At 36.1% G+C, this 12,096-nt stretch overlaps 1 protein-coding gene across 1 annotated transcript; it reads right to left on the bottom strand.

Annotated features, from left to right (window-relative positions):
• Positions 1 to 649: 649 nt before the first annotated feature.
• On the bottom strand, positions 650 to 7,763 carry tecrl2b (trans-2,3-enoyl-CoA reductase-like 2b). The gene is made up of 12 exons (XM_026283296.1): positions 7,521 to 7,763; positions 7,026 to 7,077; positions 6,867 to 6,911; positions 6,314 to 6,417; positions 6,104 to 6,219; positions 4,316 to 4,421; positions 3,802 to 3,874; positions 3,688 to 3,731; positions 2,213 to 2,270; positions 1,854 to 1,942; positions 1,613 to 1,658; positions 650 to 1,038 (listed from the first exon to the last, which is right to left on the bottom strand). The coding sequence occupies exons 1-12, from the start codon at positions 7,683 to 7,685 to the stop codon at positions 911 to 913; spliced, it is 1,026 nt and encodes a 341-aa protein (XP_026139081.1). The 5' UTR covers positions 7,686 to 7,763; the 3' UTR covers positions 650 to 910.
• Positions 7,764 to 12,096: the final 4,333 nt, after the last annotated feature.

Raw genomic sequence — 12,096 nt, 5'->3', positions numbered from 1 at the left:
TTTATATAAAGTATAAAACTCATAATAAATATTCAGTTTCCACACTAAAAAATTTTTTATTCCATCAAAGTTTCTTTTTATTGCTACTATTGGGTCAGCTGGCTGGCGCTCACTTTTTAGTACAATGCTTGGCTTGCAGGTGTTATATATATATATACACACAGTTATTTTTGCATAGAGTGATTACACAATGATGTCATTTTGGCAAGAAGCTAACTTGACCATGCGAACCTGGCAAAAGTTGACCTCATGATGTAGACCATGAAAACTGATTCTTTTGGGGGAATGAAGTGGTTCAAATGTATTCGTTAGTGAATATTTTAAGCCAATAGTTTTAATATGCAATAATACAGCTTTCAATGACAAACGCTATTCTGTAAGTTTGTTGTTTTACCATGTCTTGAACATACTGACATTTGGAAAACTGACGATCACTTATTTCTGGGAAATAAAATCTTCAGCAACATTTTCTTTATGACACAAACACTCAGATTTGTTCTGCAAAATGTTTTAATGGAATACAAAAACGAGCAATCAACATCAACAAAATCACATTGTACACCATGTTTTCTGTTTGGTGGTCTGAAGACCTCCAAAATCAGGGCTCAACTTACACTCTCTGATGTCAAGCAAATGTTATAAGTTTGCCAAAAAAAAAAAAAAAAAAAAAAAAAACTTTTTTGCAAGACATTTCTGTTAGTACATCTTCCTCAATTTTGCAGTTCAACGTCAATCTATTTTCAGTAAGCCTCTCTTAATAGTAATTACCATTTGCACACTTATCTGTGTCTGAATAAATCAAGATGTCTGACAGAGAAAAAAATAGACTTATTTTGCTGCTTATAATATTTTGTTTGGTGACGCTTCCAATGAGAAAAGTGCATGTAGGTTCATCCTCCATCCAATCGATCTAGAAGAAGAGTGGAATGATGGCTGTTCTCAGGTCAGGATAGTCTTTGAATTGCTCAGTGTAGGTTTTATGCTTTGCCCGAGCCCATATAGTCATCTGAATAAGACCCAAAAATGCGAAAACTCCCACTGCAAAGATACAAAAGATTCATGGTTTCTATTAGGTAGGTGCAACAAAATATATAATCAATTAAATATTATAGTCAGAGAGCACAGGTGGGAAATATTTAGCTTTTCTTCTAACTTAATGCAGAATATTAAATATAGGTAATTCATTTTGAATCAATGTTAATTTTTATGTTTAATTTCCAGGTTTAGTTTTTCTATCCGAGATTTTCAATGTGGTTTGAGGCCCAATCCAATTCCTTCCCTTTACCCTTAACCTTCCGATGTCGCAATTCTCTTTTGGTTGGAGAGGAAGGGGTAGGGGGAAGAGCCAGATAGCCTTTTAAATGAAGATTTTTCAGGACCACACTTGATGAGAATTATTTCAGCATACAGCGGCAACATGGCTGCCCGAGTGAACAAGACCCATAAATGTACATATCTTTGGCATTAATAAGGAATTTAAACATAATTTATTATGTTTTATATTATATCTTGTGTTCACGTTTAAGGTTCTTTAAAGAAATGTTTGCCATTTTGAGAGAGATGTAGCCTTGGACTCTTTATTGTAGTGTGTTGATGGTATGTGATGAAATACCTGGAACACATTGTGTCATTACTGTGAAGCTGATCCATGATCCCACCTGGAAATAAATGCACATTTTTCGATTTCATTTCACTACACATACCACAGACAATATTCCTCTAGATCTCCGGAATCATCCAGAAACATTTCACATGTTTGCTGTAGGTTTCACATGCTGCTCCAGACATTCCAAATGTCCCATTTACTGCTTTTTTTTTGGCATGAAGCAGGTTATTCTGTGAACTTGACAAACCTCGTATGTGTAGTTTGGGCAGGACACGAAGAAAAAGAGCCAAGTGAATGGATTATTTGTGGGATAAGGAATCTCTTTAGGCCTGGATCCTGTCGATGTGTGAGAAAAGCATGAGGTTAGGCAGTAATGGAAATATCTATAGCTAAGAAACTGAAGAGTTAAGGATTCTGCTAGGAGAATGCATAGTCTCTGTAGAAGGTATTAATGTAACAGATCATTTTTTTCTGCGCATACCCACACAGTCCTTTATGAAAGGAACGAAGAAATGGTTATTAATCACAGTCACTAGGTTTTCATTGGCTTGACTGTTCAAGTTTATGCTCAAACAACTAGAGAGATGAATCTTTCTTAGGACTCACCATTACAACTGATTCGATTCAAAATCAGATGAACCGAGAAATTTCCAAACTCACAGACCTGAATAAAACGAACAAAGAGATGATGAAGAAAAACAGTGAGGTAAAAATAAAGCTACACTGTGTAACGTGGTCCTCTAGTAGTTAACAGATAAAATAATGTGGAAGAACTTTATTGTTCGATGTACCATTACTTATGGCTATACAACATCTTGTCAGAGTAAATGGCCACATAAATATTTCTGTGAAATCTCTCCCTACGTCATTAAAGGGGTCGTATGATGCAATTTCAAATGTTCCTTTCTCTTTGGAGTGTTACAAGCTGTTTGTGCAGTGATAAGATCACTAAAGTTGCAAAGACTAAAATCTCAATCCCAAAGAATTCTATTCTTTATAAAAGTTTAGACTTGTACTTTAGACACCCCCACATGTCCACCTCACAATGTGGGGAGATTTGCATAACACAGCTCAAATGTTCACGCAAAGAAAGAAGGTGTAACTTTTGTTCTCGCTTAATTATTGTTGTTGCTGTTGCCGCCATTTTGTGGAGACGCTGAGTGTTTCATTGTGAAAGCAACTAGAAAATCCGTGGTTAACTTGTATTTGCAACACTGTTCCAGAACAGTTCAACACCAATATTCAGATGTGTGCAGAACATTTTATGTAGGACTGTTTCCTAAACCTGGAAAAGTAGCCTACCATGCCTTCTACACACAAAAGCGGTTTCTATAAAGTGGGGCAGTTTCAGCTTTGCAAGGAGAGTCTAGCATTTCTGACTCACAGTCTGTTTTTTTATATTTAAAGAATTTGCCACTAATGATTTAAATAAAAGTTTTGAGCAGTGTAGAGTGGCGCTTGTCTGTCGTTTCTCTGATCACAGATGCAGACATGGTTTTATGCTTACGTTGTGCGATACGCAACGCAATGTGTAAAAAGAAAATTATGTCCACACTGGATGCAACAAATGCCTCCTTGTAATGTTTTTTTTTTTTTTCTCATCGTGCCAGGACATGGCAACACACTATATTAAGGGGCATAACATTTCCGTCACATGCTTGAGGCATTCAGCCAATCACAACGCAATGGATAGCTGGCCAATCAGCGTACACCTCGCTTTACAAAATATTGAGCTTCGTAAAAAAGAAAGGTAGAGAATAGAGGAGCAACAATGATGAACAGTGTGTTTTTAACCTTAAACCACAAAAACACATTAGATTACACAAAATACACAACATGATGTTTCTTTTAGCAACATCATATGACCTCTTTAAAATCATCATATGTTAATTAAATTTGAGTAAAGGCATGGTTTGGAAGATGGAGCTCTCTCAATAATATATACATACATATATACATATATTTAAATCAATGTAACTTTAATGTAGCTTAAATATTAAATATTATATAATGGATGTAGCTTGAATATTTAAAACACAATAATAAATACTGGATATTAATAAACATTTTGACACACATACCAGAAACATTACCAGTGCAGCGTAGATCTGAAGTCTCCCATAAGCTAGAGAAACAACCAGAAGTTAATATGAGGCTCACGATCGAATGTAATGTGTGACATAACGAGCACTTACTTGGTGGGGTGTAGAGTGGATGGTTTATGTAATATGCCTGCCATGCTGCAAATCCCCAGTAATAGAGACAGAGCTACAGAATCACGTTTTAAATTCATGTAAGGATCGTGTCTAATATAACACACAGTAACTGCTCAAAGAATCATTCCTTAAATTTATTATAAATGCAAACCTTAACTGTATACTTCAGTTATGTTTACCTTCATTTAACCTCGCTCATTTGCATGATTAGCATTCGCATGAGCAGGGAATATTTTGAATGACTCTTCCATATGGTCACACCATATGTATTCTGAGTGTGTTGAAAGATACTGTAGAGGGGCATCATTTAAACCAGCAAGAGGACTCTTAATGGAAAGCAGCCAAATATTCGCCCCGAAGCTCCTCAACGCTTCACTGACACCACTGAACTAATGCCAATGTCATAAGCACTTCAGACACATTAGCTAATGTGCCAAAGACAGTAAATACTGTGACAATTTCGTATGAAATAAAAAAACAGACATACACATACCATCATGATGGTGCGTAAAGGTAATGTTCCGTCAGAAAAGCGATGGATAAAAATAGTTTCCACAAGCCTCTTAATGTAATGAAGAGAGTGGCACCAGCAAGCCAGCCTGAATCAGCAGGGCCAAATATAAATCACAAACGTTATGCTGAAAAAATTAGCTGTACTTTTTCAAACTTCAAAAAAAAAAAAAAAATGTGATTCATGCGCTAACATCTAAAGTCAGAAATACTATTTAACACCACTGAACCAATCGAAATAGATTAGGTTACACTAGCGGTTCTCAACTCTGGCACTCGAGGTCCACTTTCCTGCAGAGTTTGGTTCCAACCCTAATTAAACACACCTGAAGCTCTTCAGGAGCAGGCGGCAAGGAAGTCGACCAGAAGTTAAAGTCAGCCGCGTCCCGCCATCTTGTAGCAGAACTTCACTTGCGTTAGCATCCCATTGACTCCCATTCATTTTGGCGTCACTTTGACAACGAATAACTTTACATCTGAGGTGTTTAAAGACTCCGTTTGTCCATTATTTATTGCTAAAGATACACGACAATCTATAAAGGGCTCCATTACCTTCTATGTTACATTATGGCCCCGTAGAAACAGTTTTTGTAAAAATAGGCTAATGATTGCGTCATAACCACTCGACTCTCTGTCGCACAGTAGAGAAATGACCGTACAGACAGGAGGAGAAGCTCGCAGGCAATTAACTTAATATGGCGTACTGGCGTTACATTTTAAAATACTATATAAAATAATTAATCAGAATACTTACTCCTGCTCACTCACGCCAAAGAACTCCTCGCTCAAGCTCACCGTCTCTGCAAGATTAACGATGACAGTTTGCACGCACAGCTACTAGAAGATTTACATCTGTCAGACAGGTTGCTGACGTCATCAAGCCTAGTTTGAGGCCCCGTCCACACGGAGACATGTTTCTGTGAATACGCACAAATTTTTTATTGGATAGGCATTTCGTCCACACGGATCCGGCGTTTTCGTAAGGTGAAACCGCTATTTTTTAAAACCGGGTCCCAGAGTGGATAAATTTGAAAACGCCGTCTTTGTGTTTTCGTCTGGACGGCTAATCCGTATATTTTCTGAAACAATGACGTCATCAGCCCACATCTCCCCCTAGTCAGACACCTCTACTTCACGTAACAGCAACAAAAACATGTACAAACACTGAACGATTGTCTTTTTATTAACTAACATTAACACTGATTAATAAATGTATTGTTCCATGTTCGTTTGTGTAACACGCGCAAGGTTTATGAGCATAGTCCAAGTCTTCTCTGTTTTTAGTGTATCTCTGTGGCAGAATTACAGCGCCACATACTGGTCTGGCATGTATACTACATCATTATGCGGTTTCGTGTGGACGCGGATATTTCTTGAGACGAGGAAAAAAAAGATCAGATTGGGGTAAGCTCCATCTCCGTGCGGATGGGGCCTGAGTCTGCGCGTCAGAAACGTAAGTGCTAAAAAACGTTAAAAATGGGCTTCACTTGTCTCAATTGAGTTCCAATGGGGTCGCTGTGTCCATTTCTTTTACTGTCTATGTTCAGGAGTTACTGGCAGGGGAGTTTGATTAAGGTTGGAGCTAAACTCCAACCAAGGAAAGTGGACCTCGAGTGCCAGAGTTGAGAACCACTGGGTGGAACCAACAAAGCTGAATTCAACAGTCAGGCATTTAAGAAATAGAAAGGATTTGTGATAATGTGTTAACGATTATGTCTATCAGCACATCAAGTTCAGCTCATCTGAATAAGGGTTTTCACTCGGAACTCACTTGACAACTTTAAATGGACTTCGGGTGTAGTCATACTCAAAACCGTAGATGTATGGAAGCCGATAGTAGAACAGCAGGTAAATGAAAAGAGGCCCAAGACACTCGGCCAGAAATACCTACGATCAGCCCCAAACAAAACCACCATTATTGTCATACACATTATACGAGCTGCTATAGTCTTAATGAGCGTGTATCAGATGCTTTCTTTACCATAGTCCAACCTAACTGTGGGCCGAGGTCCTGGAAGAACATTGTTGCGGTCGTGCCAACCGGCAGATCCTCCAGCACATCGTCATCACTGAGGGCCTTTCCCTCTGAGAATCAATCAGCTCAGTCATAATACGAAGGAATGTCCAAATAAATGCGTGTCAGTTAAGAGATTTGTATAAAAATTTCAACTTTTCTTGTTTATATATTGTTAACGAACTGAAGTTTTCTCTCTCCAGCATTCTCCATTGTGATATGAAGCCTGATATTCTATCAGGAGAAGTGCAGACGTGCACAAATGCGTCGCAGCTGTTGCAGATCTAAGATTGGAAAAGCATCTGGCTACTGTACTAATTGTTTTTTTTTTTTTTTTTTTTGGTGAACAGTGTGGAACAAACATTTTAGATATTGCAGTAGAATACACAGGATGTCCAACAGAACAAAATACAATGATTAAAAAAAAATTAAAAAAAATAAATAATAATAATAATAATAATAATAATAATACGGTAAAAGTGTAAAAAATGAAATAAAATAGATGAATGGGAAATTTTACCTGGATGCAGCTTCAGTGCCTGTCTTGATGGATAAAACTTGGGGTCTGCAGGGATTTCAAGAATTGTGATATTAAAACAATTTGGTCATATTACATCATGTATGTAAGCTGCACAGTTTGAGAAAGCATATACGATTGTGTAAGAACAAAAGCACTTACAAATTTTGTGCAGCAAGGTCTTGATCTCTGCGATGGTGGCGTTGGGCTCCACCTGAGAAAGTTCAAGAATTGTTTTTTCTCAGCTGTAACTCCCACACACGAGGCCTTTGTTTACTCAAATATGATTTCTGACCCAGCGCCAAAACAAAAGCTAAAACAAAAACCATTATTTTTATTTATTTTTTTATTTTTTTGTAAATTGAAATAAAACTGAAATACAAAGGGTATATTAATATAAACATATACATCTAAAATCTATTATTTCGGTTAGTTGTCAAAACAACATTTTTAATTTCCACTTAAAGTACTAAAATGACAAACTGAAATCCAAATTAATTAAAAGTTAATAGAAATATTGTTTAAAAAGTAACACTATTAAAAATCGCCAAATACATAAACATAAAAATAAAATTAGAAAATAGCAAATAATTCAAAAATGTTAATAAATACCATAGGAGTACATTAACAGTACTGAAATAACACGGCTAAATGCACCTTATCCAGGTAGCAGAGTTGTGCCTTGTTCTTGAGGTCCAGGATCTCCACCTCAAAAAAGACATAATTCTTATTAACGGAGGTCCCAGCTTTCAGGCCGTGGTCACATCTGGCCTTTATGAATTGGGCTACGGTGAAGAGACTCTTTAAATCCACACAGTGCATGATGCCTGCTGAGGGCTGTAGGTGAGCCCTGGTTTTGGTGGTTGGTGTACAGATGCGATCAGACCCTTACAGCCACATGGTAAGAGACAGAATGCTTATGATGACCTCACAGCCATATCGAGTTGAGGATCGCAGCCAGAGTATCTTGTTGACAAAGTTAAATAGTTTTGCTCAGGTTACCACAATTTGAGGGTTCAAACACTGTCAAGCTTGCATGACGTTTCATTTCCAGAAAACGGGGCCTGCTATATGAGTGTCTGTGATCTGTGTCTGCAGAAATATGTTTGCCATGTAGTCAACATACAGTGCAGGCTCATGCACACGGACGCACACCCGTGAAGAGACGTGAGGGGCATGTCTTGGATTTGAGCTGCAGGCTGGTCTATATTTGTCTCTGAGAGGCAATTTATCAGCCCTGCTGTACCCTGCCTCACAGACCTCTGAACCCCAATAACACTGTCAACTATCATTTCATCAAGTGCTTCGAGTTTAATCCTTCTGGTAAGGGGAGACGACCCCCCCATCACGCTTTAACTGTATCCAGCCTTTTATTGATATCCTAGCCTTGATTACTGGCTTGAAGTATGAAGAAAAGTGGAGCAGAGCATTGCTGAGATATCAGCCCTACTGTGAAAGAGTAGATGTGACCACACACACAGATCACCGGAACATTCTCAACCTCTTATTCTGTGTAACAAATGAAAAAGTTTCCTGATGAATAATAATAATAATAATAATAATAATAATAATAATAATAATAATATTTGTTTTGTAAATGTAAAATTTGTTTGAATGTTAAAAATCATTAATGTTTATCTACTTTTATTAAACATTAACACAGTTACTGTAACTGCAGTTACTGTAAATCTAGAGATCACCTAACATGTTTACAACCAACAACAATATGGATTATGTTTGTTTTGTGTATTTATGTCTGACAACTGATATGCACTAAATGATAATAATGATGATGATGATAATTTAGCTTACATATCGACTTTTAAAAAAACTTCTTGAACATCTCACTTCAGCACGAATAACTGTAAAAAGCCAAATAATTTATGTAAACAACATATTACAATATTTTATAAAATATTTTAAATATATTCTGAAAAATTTAAATATGTGTTTTTATTAACCATCAAAATGCATTTGGGTCAATTTTGGTTTGGAAGAGACATGTATTATTATTATTATTATTATTATTATTATTATTATTAATGCATAATTTTCAGTACAGGAACCAAACTTTGTAAATGTGACAAGGCTAGTAAAATGCATATTTTGCTAAAATGTGTTTTATTAGATATATACCTTTTTTAAAATGTACTTCTTTTGTACACAATTAATTAATATTTATTTTTTCACCTAATTATAATGGTGTTGTTATGTGCTGTTCTTTAGAACCACCTGAAGACACGAATTAGTAGTACCCGATAGGGTTATGTTTAGAACCAATAATCATAATTGTATACAACCATAACCAGAAGATTGTCAATATAATTAATTTACTGGTTTATCTTTAGTTTAAGCTATTAAATAATTAACTGAGCATTCTGTTAATTCACAAGTAAGTCATAGGGACACATATGGCAAAAGAACAGTTCATTAAATGCAGTAATATAACCCATCCATTTTATTCAGATATTTTAGCTCTTCTATTTGAAACAGAACATCTGTGGGGGAAAATGTAAAGCCAAATATATAATTCAAGTAATTACCTCAAAATAGGCGACTCTATTAATGACTCCATGTCTCCTCCAGTCCTCCAGATGAAAACCATGCCACACAATCGTCTCCCAGCCTCTTAAAGAATCCATGTTTTCATCCAGCATGTCCATATGAGCAGAAGAGGCCATAACTCCTCAGATAACCCTGCCTTGCCTTTGTTGAATGAGATGTTATCAGCCCACTAAATATCTCCTGCTGAATCCTAATGAGAATGTCAAATGGAGAGTAACTGCTCTCCAGAGCTGGGAATAAATAGACAGTTGTCTCCAGTGATCAATACAGTAGATAATTAGCCATAGAATCAGGCATACATCAAGAGGTGCTGAGGATCTGACAACTGTGCTAATTAAACTGACTGAACAGTGTTTCAGCAAGCAGAGAGTAAATGCCGTTGTAAATTGGAAGTAGTGGGTGAGGTTCTTTCATAATGAACTATATATATATTTATGTATATATATATATATATATATTATATATATACATATATTTATATATAAATAATATATATATATATATATATAAAACTATATTTATATATATAGTTAATTATGAAAGAACCTCATCCACTACTTCCAATTAACAACGGTTTGTCTAAATATATATACAAGTCAGATGATGAAGACATTTCTCCATTGTTCAGCATGACTTATTTTGAGTTTATAATTATATTCTGATTCTAACCGCTAGGCGGCAGCACTCGCACTCTTTACAGTACACAAGAGCTCGTGTTTTTTGACGCTAGGTTTGCTCTGATAGCAAAATAATGCTGTTCAATCCTAAAACTCTGAAAATAATTAGCATATTTTAGTCATTAATTCCTTTGGGAAATTCTACTGGGTTTTCAGAATGCCGGTGTTGCATTATGGTTAAAATTACTAGAGACTTGATCTTGTTTACTGACACTATGAGAAGAAGAAGAAGAAGAAAAATGTAACTAATTATTTAAAATCAGTCTGAGAGGACCTGAATTGGCTGATTGTTGATGGGACTCTAAAACATGTTCCTCAATGGAGATCTTTTTCCATTTATTTGCATTTGGAGATAAAATGCAGATGCCTGTGAAACCTTGGTACATGAGATAAATGAGCAATGCATTCTATTGACCTTCATTTCCATGACCAAGGGGGAAGAGAGCATCGAGGATACTCTGGCAGGGGCTGGTTCAGCTGGAAGGGACACATTCACTTGAGTCAACTCGTAGCTATTGGGAATCCTGAATCTTGAAAGAGTTTATATAAGACAGCAAGCCTCACTGGCACTATTTTTAGCCATTGTATGCGTTTCATTTCATGATCTTCATTTTATTAATCTAAAAACACTAGTGTTATCACACACACACACACACACACACACACACACACACACACACACACACACACACACACGTTTGTTTTTGTGAAAAGGACATGCCATAGGCGTAATGGTTTTTTTTAATGTAGAAACTGTATATTCTATCGCCCTTCACCAACCCTACCCCTAACCCTCACAGGAAACTTTGTGCATTTTTACTTTCTCAAAAAAAAAAAAAAAAAAAAAAAAAAAAACTCATTCTGTATGATTTATAAGCGTTTTGAAAAATGGGGACATGGGTTATGTCCTCATAAGTCACCCTCTCCTTGTAATACCTGTGTCATACCCATGTCATTATACAAAGTTGTGTCTTGATATGTCACAAAAACATGCCCACACACACACACACACACACACACACACACACACACACACACACACACACACACGCACACTAGTATGACTACCATCATACTGAACACTGCATGGACTTCTGCAGCTGCAGAAATAATTAATTCACATGGAGTGACACTCAAAGACCTCAACCAAAAAGCCAGAAAGATCCCTGCATTCACACCAGAACTTGTCAGAAACAATGACGTCCTCGCCTACCTGTGAGACATGGACCAGTGCACAATGCCTGTTCAACAACCTGACACAGAAAGCCTTTAGCAGGTGAATTCAGGTAAACTGGAAGACTTTTTGCTTTGCTTTTTGAGACAAAAATGTCCCAATTTACATGAATCTATAAACCACTCTGTATCTGGCTATTTTAACAGATATATGCATTCAAAAAGATAGAAAGCTTTATGAATACATGAACATTTTATTGCAATAAATTCAAATTGCTAGTGAAAATGTAGTACAGCTGAAATTGCTATAGCTATACACTACCGTTCAAAACTAGGACTAAGGATGCATGTAATAAAAACTGAATAAATTGATTTCTATTTTAAGCTTCAGTCTTCAGTGTCGCATGTTTTTTTTCAGAAAACATTCTATTGTGCTGTTTTGCAGCTCGAGAAACATTTCTAATTATTATCAATGTTAGAAAACACCTATGCTTCTTAATATTTTAATATTAAGCAGCACAGGTGTTTTCTAACGTTGAAGCGGTGATCATTTTCCAGGATTCTTTGATGAATAGAAAGTTTAAAGAACAGCATTATTAAAAAAAATATATATATATATATATATATATATATATATATATATATATATATATATATATATATTATTTTTTTTTTAACTGCAAAATCTCTTTATCTCACTAATAGCGATAAATAGCCTATATACTGTATACATATAATATATACATACATATATGTGTGTGTGTGTGTGTGTGTGTGTTTTAAACCAAAGAACAGCTTAACAAATGGCTGTGCACAGT

Source organism: Carassius auratus, chromosome 2 (genome assembly GCF_003368295.1).
Source record: "Carassius auratus strain Wakin chromosome 2, ASM336829v1, whole genome shotgun sequence".
NCBI classification, from domain to species: Eukaryota; Metazoa; Chordata; class Actinopteri; order Cypriniformes; family Cyprinidae; genus Carassius; species Carassius auratus.
Note: the sequence above shows the minus strand (reverse complement) of the source record. Positions and strands in the feature narration are given on the sequence as shown.

Coding starts and splice junctions, on each gene's coding strand:
- tecrl2b (XM_026283296.1), bottom strand. CDS start 7,685: ATGCACTGTGTGGATTTAAAGAGTCTCTTCACCGTAGCCCAATTCATA. Junction 3,732..3,801: donor TCCACTCTACACCCCACCAA/GTAAGTGCTCGT, acceptor TTGTTTCTCTAG/CTTATGGGAGACTTCAGATC. Junction 2,271..3,687: donor CTGCACTGGTAATGTTTCTG/GTATGTGTGTCA, acceptor CGTTTTATTCAG/GTCTGTGAGTTTGGAAATTT.